We start from the raw sequence: 14,796 nt of genomic DNA, 5'->3' as shown, positions 1-14,796 counted from the left end.
TGCCAACAAAGAATGCTATCAAACCTGTAGGGATAGATAGCCTGTCAATCAATGCACTCCAGCAGTGGGTACCTTCTTCTATTACTAAACTGAAAGTTGCAGTTTGCTTTTTATTCCCTTTTGAAAGGATATGGATTCAAATAACTTGAATACCCTTCACACTGCCAGCAAAATGGGAGCAGCTGGTAATGGGAGCACAGAATTTCCACATCTGGGTCACGCCCTCCATTTCTAAAGGCCTGCAAACTCTAAGCAAATCTGGCTCTCAATGTCTGACTACCAGTAACTACAAAAAATGTCAATTATTAGCCTTTTAAAGCATGTTAAACCTCAACAGGCAGTTCCTAAATTAAATATGAAGATATTTTCTAGATACTTGCACCTATCAACAGAACTGAAACAAGGTCTGAAGGAGTAGGAGGCTTCGTTCAAAAATAATTAAACATGCACGCACATATTAATAATCAGAATATCTAACTTACTTGGAATGAATAATTGATATTCTGATATGTGCAAGGTGAATCATCGAAAGTAAATGTTGGTGTGTCATCAGTGATTCCCTCATACAGAAATGAAGGAGGATATACCGACCTGTTTCAAGAAGAGTGCAATATTATTTTAATAGATGTAAGAAGAGTGTTGCTTGATAGCTTTTCATATGCAGCCCTAGCAAAAGAAAGTATTTATCTAGTATGAAACATTCATTTGTGCTCACATTATCCACGCTTATAAAGTAATGAACAAAAGTTTACAAATATCTGAGCTTTGAATTTCATAGTAAGCAAAAATGTAACATGAAGGCGAGTCCGAAAGTTTGAAAGGTGAATCAGTAATTTTACTTGATATCTTTCAGTGTAGTATATTCTATTCACCATCAATAATGCAATCCTCCTTTACACTTGGACGCCCAGACACAGAACAGGTGAATACTTTGCTGAACATCTCCATTCAATCCACCAACAGCATCCTGAGCTTCTGGTCGCCTAACATTTTAATTCTCTGCCCCATTCTGTCTGACAGCTCTGTCCTCAGCCTTCTACACTGTTCCAAAGGAGCTCAGTGGAAGCTTGAAGAACAATACCTAATCTTAAAGGCTTCCAAAGTCAACATTGTATTCAACATTTTCATTCCTATCACTGCCCCCATTTTTTCAGACAGAAATTTTAGGTAATGGTTCTGCAGTTTTTATTACCATTTACACCTGCTCTAAACACTTTTTTTTCTTCATTACTTGTTCCATTACTATTCCTTTTGCGTCCCTGCTTCTTTCCTCCACTTTCCCTGCTTTTGTACTTAAGACATGTTACATCTCCCACTTTTTCAAGTTCTGAAAGGTCACTGACCTGAAACATTAATTCTTTTTCTCTCTCTAGAGATACTGCCTGATTTGCTGAGCATTTTCAGCATTTTCAGTTTGTATTTCAGACTTTCAGCATTTGCAATATTTTGTCTTTGTATAAGTCCATTTTTATTACTTCATGAAAAATTTGGTTTTCGAAAAGCAAAGCAAAAATATTCCTCTTATAAACCTGCTTTAAAAGTACTTCAATCTTAGGATTGTTCACCAGTAGAATTTATGTTTTTTGATGGTTTTGCCAATAAAAGATGAAGACAACGCATAGTGTTATCATATTAGCTACTACCAGTGCTGATATTCACCAGTTTTAAGTGCCCTCTTTTAAATTGGTTTCTTTTTAAAGGGCTTTGTTTTTACATCTGATGAGTTTCATCCCTAATGAGTGGGAGGATGTCTGTGCTATGTAAACGCTGTTGTAATGTAGGAAACATGGCAGCTAATTTTCCCTTAGCGAACTTCTACAAACACTAGTGATGATGACCAAATAGATCTGTTTGTTTCTGTTGTTAGTTGAGGGATAAATATGGCTCTTCCGCTCTTCTTCAAGATAGTGCCATGCATCCACCTCAGCATGCAGATGGGGACTCAGTTTAATGTCTTACTCAAAAGTACAATGTTCCCTCAGTCCTGCACTGGAGCATCAGTCTTGATTTTTAGTTAACTTTTCAGAACAATGAGCTTTCATCATAAATAGCAACACGTTTGAATCAAGTACGGAGACAGGGAATGAACAAACAGGAAGGTCTGTTATAGGATGGAAGGCAGAAGAGTTACAATCCCAATGATGGTATCCGGGGTCTGGTAATAGATCAGGTAAAGATGGCAATAGATGAATCATCACCAACAGCTGCTCTCTAAAGAAATAGCAGCAGTGGTTATGATCTGAAATTGTTCAATTCAAATTTGAGTCCTGAAGGCTAAAAATTATCTAATTAAAATATGTGGTGCTATTTGTCAAGCTTCCACTGGACTTCACTGGAAAAGGATAGGAAACCTAGGACAAAGGCCAGAGTGGAGGTGGAGGGGAGAATTCAAATAACAAGTAACCACAAGCTTAGGGTCATGTTTGAAGATTGAATGGAACTGTTCAGCAAAGTGATCATTCAATCAGCCTTTGGTCTCCCCGATGTCAAGGAGGTGGCATCATGAGCAACAAATACAGTATCCCAAATAAAAATACAAATAAATCGCTGTTCCACTTGGAAGGAATGTTTGGGGTATTAGATGAGACCATAAGACATAGGAGCAGAATTAGGCCACTCAGCCCATCGAGTCTGCTCCGCCATTCAATAATGGCGGAATCGTTAATGTATAGTGTGAAAAGTTGTGGTCCCAGCACCGACCCCTGAGACACACCACTAATCACCGGTTGCCATCCTGAAAAAGACCCCTTTATTCCCACTCTTGCCTTCTGCTAGTCAACCAATCATCTATCAATGCCAGGATCTTACCCTTAACACCATGGGCACTTAACTTATTTAACAGTCTCCTATGCGGCACCTTGTCAGAGGCCTTCTGGAAATCTAAATAAATCAATTCCACTGGTTTTTCTTTATCTAACTTCCTTGTTACCTCCTCAAAGAACTCTAACAGATTTCTCAGACGTGACCTCCCCTTGACAAAGCAGTGCTGACTCAGTCCTACTTTATCATGCACTTCCAAGTACTCTGCAATCTCATCTTTAATAATGGACTCTAAAATCTTGCCAATGACTGAAGTCAGGCAAACTGGCCTATAATTTCCCATCTGCTGCCTCTCTCCCTTCTTAAACAGTGGCGTTACATTAGCTACTTTCCAGTACTCTGGTACCCTCCCAGCCCAGTAAGAAGTCTCACAACACCAGGTTAAAGTCCAACAGGTTTATTTGCTACCAAATAAACCTGTTGGACTTTAACCTGGTGTTGTGAGACTTCTTACTGTGCTTACCCCAGTCCAACACCGGCATCTCCACACCCTCCCAGCCTCCAGTGATTGCTGAAAGATTACCATCAATGCCTCCACAATTTCCTCAGCTATCTCTTTTAGAACCCTGGAGTGCAGTCCATCCGGTCTAGATGATTTATCCACCTTCAGACCTTTCAGTTTCCCCAGAACCTTCTCCTTAGTGATGGCCACTGCACTCACCTGTGGCCCCTGACTCTCCTGGAGCTCTGGCATCCCACTGGTGTCTTCCACAATGAAGACTGATGCAAAGTAACTATTCAGTTCCTCTGCCATTGCTTTGTTTCCTATTATTACTTCTCCAGTCTCATTATTCTGTGGTCCAATGGCTATTTTTGCCTCTCTTATCTTTTATATATTGAAAAAAACTCTTCCTATCTTCTTTTATATTACTAGCTAGCTTACACTCCTATTTCATCTTCTGCCCCCTTATTGCTTTTTTAGTTGTCTGCTCGCTTTTAAAGGCTTCCCATTCCTCTGGCTTCCCACTAATCCTTGCCACTTTGTATGCTTTTTCTTTTTCTTTTATGCTGTCCTTGACTTCCCTCGTCAGCCATGGATGCCTCGTCCTCCCCTTGGCATGTTTCCTCCTCCTTGGGATGAATTTCTGTTGTGCCTCCCGAATAACTCTCAAAAACTCCTGCCATTGCTGTTCCACTGTCTTCCTGCTAGGCTCCCTTCCCAATCAACTCTGGCCAGCTCCTCCTTCATGTCTTTGTAGTTACCTTTATTTAATTGTAATACTGTTACATCTGATTCTACCTTCTCCCTCTCAAACTGCAGGGTAAATTCTAACACATTGTGGTCACTGCTCCCTAAGGGTTCCTTCACCTTAAGTTCCCTAATCAAGTCTGGCTCATTACACATCAAATCCAGAATTGCCCGTTTCCTTGTAGGCTCTGTCACAAGCTGCTCCAAAAAACCATCTCTTCGACATTCCACAAATTCTTTCTCTTGGGATCCACTACCTATCTGAGTTTCCCAGTCCTCCTGCATATTGAAGTCTCCCATCATTGTAGTATTGCCTTTTCTATCTCCTGATTTATTTTCTGCCCCACATCCTGACTACTGCTAGGGGCCTGTATGTACACAACTCCCATCAGGTTCTTTTTACCTTTGCGATTCCTCAACTCTGTCCACAGAGGTTATATGCCTTCTGATCCTATATCACTTCTTGCTATTTAACTTCATTCCTTACTAACAATGCAACCCCGCCCCCTTTGCCCATCTGCCTGCCCTTCCAATAGGACACATATCCTTGGATATTTAGATCCCAGCCCTGATCCCCTTGCAGCCACGCCTCTGTGATGCCCACATAATCGTACCGGCCAATTTCAATGTGCGCAACAAGCTCATTTACCTTGTTCCGTATACTGATGCATTTAGGTACAACACCCTCAGTCCTGCATTGACCATCTCCCTTTTCATACTTGAAGGGAAGATAGATGAAAATAGATGAAGGGAAGGAGGCAGGTAACACTGCCTGGGACATTGGGGGAAATCCTGTTGCTGTTTTCCAGTAATAATAGTTTTTAATGATGTCTTGAATCTTTTACACTCATCTGAGAGAGCAGATAGGGCATTGTTTTAATGCTTCTTTCAGAAGACAGCAGCTACGGTTGTGCAGCACTCTCTCAGTACTACATTCAGGTGTCAGTCAAGAATGTATGCCTCAGGAGTGAGACTTAAATCCACAACTTTTGACTCAAAGGCATGTGTGTTACAACTGAGCCAAGACTGTCATCACATGTGAATAAAAAGGGTCAGGGGTTTACAGGCCTTCATGTCTTCATAAGTCAATAGCTTAGAATTCAATAACTTATTATTGAAAACCACATTTCATATCTGTAGCTCAGCATTTATAATTGACAGCTTAAATTTATAAAATGCTGAAAAAAATTGCAGTAACCAAATATGGGGGCAGAGGACACATCCCAGCCTATGATCTCTTATGTACCTGCCGGTAACTTCTGTAGGTGACTCTGATGAACTTTCTAGGACTGGGAGACATTCCTTCATTACTTTATGTCGAGTTGGAAACACCACCACCACAGGCAGATTTGGGCATCCACAAGTCTCAAGCACTGCACCACTCAACTTAAATGTTCGGTGATAGTTATTAGAGCATTATTTATGCTTTGTTTCTATAACCCATCTGTTTTTTGTTACGAAATGTAGCTGATAAATCAATGCCGTTCCAGGAATTTAAGATGACCCGTGACTGTGATCAAAGCAGAAATGGTAACTAATTGGACCCAGAATGGTCAGACGTAGTTTTACTAGTGAGTTAGCATTTTTATTTCTACGTTTCAAGTAAATACACTGCAGTTTGGCCATCAGAGTTCTTTTTAATTAATGATTACACTTTAACAATAGGTATTTATAAACACTTTTAATAGATTAAAATTTCCTAAGATGCGTCACATGAGCTTTATAAAACAAAGTATGACACCGAGACACATAAGGAGATATTGGGTCAGATGACCTAAAGCTTGATCAACAAGGTAACTTTTAAATAGGAAAGTGAGGTGGAGGGGCAGAGAGGTATAGAGAGACTATTCCAGAGTTAGCGGGTCAAGGCAATTAAAGGCACCAATTGTGGAGTAATTACAATTGGGAATGTACAAAAGGTCAGAATGAAAGGAGCGCAGAAATTTGAGGGTTCGGAGGTTGGAGGGGATTACAAAGATATGGAGGGGTTAGGCCATGCAAAGCTTTGAAAACAAGGATAAGAGTTTTAAAGTCAAGACGTTGTTTGACCAGGAGCCAATGTAAGCTCATTGGTGACAGGAAATGAGATTTGCCGGGAGTTAAGACTGGGGCACAGAGCTTTGGATGAGCTCAGGTTTATGGAGGGTAGACTGTGGAAGACCAGCCAGGAGTGTATTGGAATAGTCGAGTCAGGACGTTGAAAGAATGAGTGAGGATTTCAGTATCAGATGAGCTGAGACAGGGTGAAGTTACGAAGGTGGAAATAGGCAAGCTTGTAATGGAACAAACGAATGTTAAGAAGCTCAAGGTTGTGAAATAAATTGGTTTAACCTCATCTGATGCCGGGAAGTGGGCTGGAGTGAGTAGTTTGTAGAACAGAGCAGCGGCTGAAAATAATGGTTTCAGCCTTCCCAATATTTTATTGGAGGAAATTTCTTCTTGTCCGTACAGGATGTCGAATAAGCAGTGTCATAACTTAGCAACAGCAGTCAAGGGAGGTGGTGGTGAGGCAGACCTGGTGTCCTCAGCACACAGATGAAAACCAACACTGTGCTCTTGGATGAGGTCACCAAAGAGCAGCAGAGAGATGAGAAGTTGGAGCCAAGGATAAATCCTTTGGGGACATCAGAGGGAACTGCAGGAATAGGAGGCCATTGCAAGCAATTCTCTGGCTACGATTAAATAGGTCAGAATGGAACCAGATAAAAGCATACCCACCCGGCTGGATGACAAACATGAGGCAGCTGGAGGAGGTATGGCCAACTGTGTCAAAAGCTGCAGACAGGTTGAAAGAAGGAGGGAAAGTTTACCTTTGGCACATTCATATAAGATGTAATTTGTGACGGTGAAAAGAGCTGTTTTGATACTGTGAAAATATGTTCAGAAAGCTGCAGTAATGCTGTATCTAACCTCAGTCTCAAACACGTATCACAGCAACGATCACAATATTATTGAAGTTCTCACTGTAGATTATAGATTACTTACCCATGGACTGCAACATTAACCTCATATTTCAAGGGCAACCTAAGAGTAATAAAGTTATCTCCAAGTAAATCCAGGCTCTGTTCATTTTCACTGTAGGAGTAAACACAAGCAGTACACAACTTTATATGTGTGAAATTAAGTCTGTTTATTTGGAAAGCACATAATAATTAGCTTACACATGCACAATGGCTTGTTGAAATAATACTTGTATATCCTTTTATATGCAACTTAAAAAAAACAGTCCCTATACAATTTCATTCTCATTTTAAACTGTTATCATCTCACTCCTATCGTCAATAAAGTATCTCATCTCTACAACGTTTCCCTACAGGCTATATAATAAATATGCATCCCTGCAAGGACTTAATGGAGCACAAATACTCTGCCCTAACATCTGCATTTCACCAAGCAGTGCATCTTTTCCCTTATATAGCACTTTTTAAAGTATCTGAAATGCTTACCAAGTTGCATTAACAGTGATGACAATGGCTTCCTCTGCTCTGGTAAATTTGCTGGCATCCAGAAAAAAACTTAATCCCACCTGGGTGTCAGATACCAGAAGAATAAATGTGAATGTGACTTGCACAATGGCAGCTTAATTAAAAAGTAGAAAGATCGACATCAAAGTTCAACATATACAAGCAATCACATCAACGTACGGAGCTAAAGTGAATGTTGGTCTCTTGGAAGATGAGGCTGGGGAGTTAATAGTAGGTAATGCAAGAATGGTTTGGGACACTAAATCAATATTTTGCCTCAGTTTTCACGGTGGTGGACATGAGCATATCCCAATAGTAACAGAAGATGCAGAGGTTGAAGATGCAGAAGATAACATCTGTTGTTGTGAAATTGTTAGAATCCATTATAAAGGAAGTAATAAAAGGACATTTAGAAAGTTAAAATGCAATCCATCAGAGTCAGCATGGTTTTATAAAGGGTAAATCATGTTTGACTAATTTGCTTGAGTTCTTCAAAGCAAGATGGATAATGGTGATCCTGTAGATGTAGTATATCTGGATTTTCAGAAGGCATTTGATAAGGTGCCACACAAAAGGTTAATACACCAGGTTGGTTCATAGGCGATTAGGGTAATTTATTAGCTTGGATAGAGCATTGGCTAACCAACAGAAACCAGGGAATCAGGACAAATGGATCTTATTCAGGCTGGCAAGACGCAGCTAATGAAGTGCCACAGGCCCCAACTATTTTCAATCTATATTAATAACTTGGACGCAGGGATAGTGGTTCCATATCCAAATTTGCAGATGACACTAAAATAGATGGGATAGTAAGTTGTGATAATGAAATAAGAAATTTACAAATGGATATGGATAGGTTAAGGGAATGGGACAAAATATGGCAAATGGAGTTTAACATAGGTAAGTGTGAGTTTATCTATTTTGGTAGAAAAATTACAAAGGCAAATTAAAGGAGAGAAACTTGGGAGTGCTTTGGTGCAGAGAGATCAGGTGTCCTTGTGCATGAATTGCAAAAAACTAGTATGTAGATAAGGAAGGCAAATGGAATCTTGGCATTTATTGCGAAAGGAATAGAATATAAAAGAAGTGTGCTACTGTACAAAACATTAATGAGACCGCACTTAGAATATTGTGTACAGTTTTGGTCCGCTTACGTGAGGAGGGATGTAGTTGCATTGGAGGCTGTTCAGAGGAGGTTGATAAGATTGATTCCAGAGAAGAGAGGTTTGTTTTACGAAGAGAGATTGGACAGTTTTGACCTATATTCCCTGGAGTTTAGAAGATTGAGGGGGATCTAATTGAGGTGTACAAGATGATAAAGGGGATTGACAAAGTAGATGTGGAGAGGATGTTTCCTCTTGTAGGTCTTCAATCTAGAACTAGAGGTCATAGTTTTAGAGCAAGGGGTGGCAGATTTAAGCAGAGATGAGGAGAAATTACTTCTCTCAAAGGCTTCTGAGTCTGTGGAATTCATTACCCCAGAGCATGGTGGATGCCGGGACATTGAGTAAATTTAAGGAAGAGGTGGACAAATTCTTAATTAGTAAGGGTTTGAAAGGATATGGTAAATGGCAGGTAAGTGGAGTTGAGGCTGAGATGAGATCAACCATGCTCGTATTGAATGGCGGAGCAGGCTCGAGGGGCTGAACTATCTACTCCTGCTCCTAGTTCTAATGATTCTTATGAATGTTGTTATTATTTGTGCTCATTAAAATGTTTGTGTAAATTGCTATGATCAGCATCATAGATGAAAGGGAAAAGGGATATTTAAGGAGAGATATTGATTTGAGGTTAGCTGGGTGAGGAAGGCCTCCTGATGGAAACAGCTCTGGGCTGGGCTGGAAGAAGGTGCAGCTTGAATCAGCCATTCACTCAAGACAGAAAAGTCTTGGGCTGCAACAAGCAGTCTTGTTTCTGAAGGTTTCTTGGATTTCCACAGCAGAGTGGAGTTTGAGAGGTCACATGGTATACCTTATTAAAGCAACAGCAGCTTTGCCTTGGGTAATGTTACTGGATTTTTATAGTTAAATATCATAAGGATGTGTTGCTTGGAAGGTGTTTACTTGTGGGTCTGACAACTAGGAAGTCTTTTGTGGGGAATGTTCTGTAAGACTAATATTAAACGTGTAACTGTAATTTTGTAAGCTTATGTTTTCTTTTCTTGTTAATAAACCTATTATTTTAATTTTTAAAACCCCAAAAGTGTTACTGACTTTTTCTAGCAGAGATCTTTTTCAGGACATAAAAAAAGTGTATGGCCTCTAAGCCAAGTTTATCTTTGGGATTTGGTTTCCTTTGCAACTAACATCTGCAGTGGTCATAACAGTGTGCTAACCCACGGATTGACATTGTTCTGAATTATGTTCGCCATTAAAATGATCAGTTATAATTTGTGTACCTTTGATAATAAATCCATATACAAATGTCCAATGGTGCATTCCAGACTTGTTGAATTTTCATAATCGATCAAATTACATGTTACATGCTTCTCCACCTGCAACCAAAAAGCACCAATCGTAATTAAGCATCAACTACAGTCAGATTACTTTTAAATGCCACAAATTAGTTATACTTACCCATACACTTTTGGGATCTTAAAAGAAAGCAACATTCTATAAAGCCAGATATTTGGGCCTATTATTAGGCTACTTTCAAAGTATTCCATAGATAAATTTCTTTACATCTAACCAGCCCAGTAATATATTGGCGCAGAATTTGCTCAAGTGACACTTTTGGTGATGAATATCATGGGTGGGATCTTGTGCCCTCCCCCAGAGTGGTTACTGGTGGCAGGCATTTCATCAGACAGAAAGGTGGTGGGTGGGGACCTTGACATCCCCCTGTCACGACCCCAATTAAATCGATGGCAAGGACAGCCAGTGGACAGCCTCCCACCCCGCCAATGGAAATCCTTGAACAAAGAACAAAGAACAATACAGCACAGGAACAGGCCCTTCGGCCCTCCAAGCCCGCGCCGCTCCCCAATCCAGGATTGAATCCTGAATCCAGGATCCCTGCCCAATTTTCCAGCCTATCTACATACCAATATCCTATCTACCGAGCTGTCCCTCACAGCTACGATGCTTTGTTCATCACAACCTATTAACTCACCCCCAACCCCCCATTCCAGACCATGTGATCTCCAGGGAGAGGCGAAAACCCAGAGTGAAAACCCCAGGGCCAATATGGGGAAAAAAAATCTGGGAAATTCCTCTCCGACCCCCTGAGGCGATCGAAACGAGTCCAGGAGATCACACTGGCCCTGATCGGAAAATGCTTCCCAACCCTAGTCATTTCCACTTCCACGAACACCATATGAATTCCCTGCCCCCGAGACAGGTTCCCAACTATCCGCAGTCTCGCTCTGTACTGGCACCAGCAAGATGATCATAGAATGAAGCCTTGAAACGAGAAACAAGGAACAATTAGCCCGCGCCGCTCCCTGGTCCAAACTAGACCACTCTTTTGTATCCCTCCATTCCCACTCCGTTCATATAGCTGTCTAGATAAGTCTTAAACGTTCCCAGTGTGTCCGCCTCCACCACCTTGCCCAGCAACACGTTCCAGGCCCCCACGACCCTCTGTGTAAAATATGTCCTTCTGATATCTGTGTTAAACCTCCCCCCCTTCACCTTGAACCTATGACCCCTCGTGAACGTCACCACCGACCCGGGGAAAAGCTTCCCACCGTTCACCCTATCTATGCCTTTCATAATTTTATACACTTTATATGCCTTGAGTAGGCAATGAGTCCCCAAGTAAGTGTCTCATCATTCTACTGCTGGAATTAAGCATGGTAAGCACACCCTAGCTCAACAAAGCATGTCCTCATCTAAAAGCACTCAGCGCCTGATTGAGCGACCTGGCATCGGGGAGGGAGGCCTGCTCAGAGCCACCCCCTGCCCTTGGCTGCTGACTCCCCTACAGCCCCCTCCATTTGTGACACTACCCTGCAAACCCTTCCCATCATCATTCACTTGTGCCTGGGAACTGGGCCTCTGAGTGTTGTTCCAGCAGCAACCACTGCCTCCCAGTGGTGCTGCCTTTCAGAAGAACTGCCTTTCAGAAGAGCTACCAGCCTCTGATTAGTTGGTAACTCTTGGTAGGCATGACTTCTGCCTCCGAGATCCTTATCCTGAGGACAGACCTGCCAGTGGCATGTTAACTGCCTGATTAGTGCATAATACTGGCGTGTTTCTTGTCAAAGAGGCAACACTGGGGTCTTTCTTTGGCTATCCAGCCCCCATCACCAGCATTAAATCTCAGCCTATATATTAGATCTCTGTTTGCCACAGCTCTGTAGAGGTAAACTGGAAGCAGCCTGACCAATGATTTGCATCTCCAGTAAAAAGGAGACCAATGTTTTCTACCTCATGCACTTTGGTGTAAGAGTGACTTTGTTATGTTGAAATGGTCAAAGTGCTGCAATATTCAAGGCATTTTACAAAAATAATTCTTTCCCAAAAATAAACTGCTCAGATTATTGAAACTGAAAGTGTTTGCCTTGGCAGCCAATCCAGCATCTGGCTAGTGGTGAAGATGAACAGCCAAACTGATTTATTACCAGACGCTAGCCCTTCTGCATCTGGATTATGTTTCAAATTAATGCAATAGAGACAACTCCAGCGGGAACCTTTAAACTGCAACATCACCTCAAAATTTAATCTCATTTGAAAGGGAAAATAACGCTCACCCACACCAATTTCAAGATAGAGTGTTTTTAGAATTCAAGATCTCTCCAACTGCAAAGATTTTAGCAAAAAGGTTGATCCATACAAGACCAGAATGTTTAGGGTGACAGGGACAGCAGATCCAATTCCATTTCACGCTCTACAGGGTATTGATTAGCAGAAGGTGGGACTTCTGTTCATCACAGGAGGAAGCCCCACCTTGGGGCAATGGGATTGGCTGGCAGATCTCGAGTCATTCAGGAACAGCACCGCAGTGGTTAGAAGAGGCACTGCAGTTGGTTGCCGGGAAGTAAGTGCCAGGAACCGGAGGAAAGTAAGTGGCAGGGGTCAAGGGGAGAGTGGGGTGGGGGTAGGTAGGGCCTGGGGGTGGGGCAGTGGGTAGGCTCAATGGGGAGGGGGTTACATAGAACATAGAACAGTACAGCACAGAACAGGCCCTTCGGCCCACGATGTTGTGCCGAGCTTTATCTGAAACCAAGATCAAGCTATCCCACTCCCTATCATCCTGGTGTGCTCCATGTGCCTATCCAATAACCGCTTAAATGTTCCTAACGTGTCTGACTCCACTATCACTGCAGGCAGTCCATTCCACACCCCAACCACTCTCTGCGTAAAGAACCTACCTCTGATATCCTTCCTGTATCTCCCACCACAAACCCTATAGTTATGCCCCCTTGTAATAGCTCCATCCACCCGAGGAAATAGTCTTTGAACGTTCACTCTATCTATCCCCTTCATCATTTTATAAACCTCTATTAAGTCTCCCCTCAGCCTCCTCCGCTCCAGAGAGAACAGCCCTAGCTCCCTCAACCTTTCCTCATAAGACCTACCCTCCAAACCAGGCAGCATCCTGGTAAATCTCCTCTGCACTCTTTCCAGCGCTTCCACATCCTTCTTATAGTGAGGTGACCAGAACTGCACACAATATTCCAAATGTGGTCTCACCAAGGTCCTGTACAGTTGCAGCATAACCCCACGGCTCTTAAACTCCAACCCCCTGTTAATAAAAGCTAACACACTATAGGCCCTCTTCACAGCTCTATCCACTTGAGTGGCAACCTTTAGAGATCTGTGGATATGGACCCCAAGATCTCTCTGTTCCTCCACAGTCTTCAGAACCCTACCTTTGACCCTGTAATCCACATTTAAATTAGTCCTACCAAAATGAATCACCTCACATTTATCAGGGTTAAACTCCATTTGCCATTTTTCAGCCCAGCTTTGCATCCTATCTATGTCCCTTTGCAGCCTACAACATCCCTCCACCTCATCCACTACTCCACCAATCTTGGTGTCATCAGCAAATTTACTGATCCACCCTTCAGCCCCCTTCTCGAAGTCATTAATAAAAATCACAAAGAGCAGAGGACCAAGCACTGATCCTTGCGGCACTCCGCTAGCAACCTGCCTCCAATCCGAAAATTTTCCATCGACCACCACCCTCTGTCTTCGATCAGACAGCCAATTACCTATCCAATCGGCCAACTTTCCCTCTATCCCACACCTCCTCAGTTTCATCATAAGCCGACCATGGGGGACCTTATCAAACGCCTTACTAAAATCCATGTATATGACATCAACTGCCCTACCTTCATCAACACACTTAGTTACCTCCTCAAAAAATGCTATCAAATTTGTGAGGCATGACTTGCCCTTCACCAATCCGTGCTGACTATCCCGGATTAATCCGCATCTTTCTAAATGGTCATAAATCCCATCTCTAAGGACCTTTTCCATCAATTTACCAACCACCGAAGTAAGACTAACCGGTCTATAATTACCAGGGTCATTTCTATTCCCTTTCTTAAACAGAGGAACAACATTCGTCATTCTCCAGTCTTTTGGCACCATCCCCGTGGACAGCGAGGGAGGGTTCTGGAGGTTCCTGGGCTCTAAGGGGATGGCACCCCAAGTCAGCAGAAGGCTCCTAATGGAGACGTCCTTCACTCACTCCCCCACCCGGGATGTAAGTTTGTAAAAGTTTGGGTTCCCCTCTGATCGATGATACAGCCACCAGCCTAAAAATTGAGGTTGGCCAGAAAAAGCCCCTTAAGTGGTCATTAAGCATAAATTCTGGCCTAGGTTTTCTTTCCATATGATCTATCAGCCTACTGGGTCTGCATTTAAACCACCAGCAAAATGACTGAGAGTAAGCAGTGAAACAGAGCACTAATATATTACTCCCCAAACTTTCTGCCAAATATAATGGTGCTGATTTAAGATGGTGCCAGCCATTCATTACACTCGGCCAAAGATTTTCGACCAGATTTAGCACTGGAACGCAGTGTGAAGGATCCATTATGGAACAGTGCCCTCTGCAGGAGATCCCCAGCTCTGATTTTCCTGCTGGGGTTGGGAAATGGGCCTCAGGATATGTTTCCAACTGCTGATCCCACTCACCCCAAGAGCAGAAGCAGTCACAGACCCTGATTTACCTGGGACCAGCCTGTTAACTGAAGGGAAGGTTGGCTAATTAGTGGCAAGAAGGGCAGCAATGGAGGCAGGACTGAAAGAGAGTGGGCCTGACTGACATTACATCAATTTGTCTGATTTAGAGATTTGCTTCACATGAAGCAGCAGAAGCAGAGAGCTGGACCCCAAAGCAGGGCTGAATGTGGCATTGCTGATGCAG

The 14,796-nt window shown here is 42.5% G+C and overlaps 1 protein-coding gene across 3 annotated transcripts in view; it reads right to left on the bottom strand.

The window, feature by feature from the left end:
* itga4 (integrin alpha 4) overlaps nucleotides 1–14,796 on the bottom strand; it is a 162,476-nt gene that overhangs the window by 29,627 nt on the left and 118,053 nt on the right. For all 3 annotated transcript variants that reach the window (XM_078228518.1, XM_078228515.1, XM_078228516.1), the window contains 4 exons: nucleotides 9,872–9,967; nucleotides 7,456–7,535; nucleotides 6,995–7,084; nucleotides 483–591 (listed from right to left, as the gene is read on the bottom strand). In XM_078228518.1, the coding sequence (XP_078084644.1) occupies nucleotides 483–591; nucleotides 6,995–7,084; nucleotides 7,456–7,535; nucleotides 9,872–9,967 (375 nt within the window). The remainder of the gene's footprint in view (nucleotides 1–482; nucleotides 592–6,994; nucleotides 7,085–7,455; nucleotides 7,536–9,871; nucleotides 9,968–14,796) is intronic.

This window comes from Mustelus asterias, chromosome 14 (genome assembly GCF_964213995.1).
Source record: "Mustelus asterias chromosome 14, sMusAst1.hap1.1, whole genome shotgun sequence".
Lineage (NCBI taxonomy): Eukaryota > Metazoa > Chordata > Chondrichthyes > Carcharhiniformes > Triakidae > Mustelus > Mustelus asterias.
Note: the sequence above shows the minus strand (reverse complement) of the source record. Positions and strands in the feature narration are given on the sequence as shown.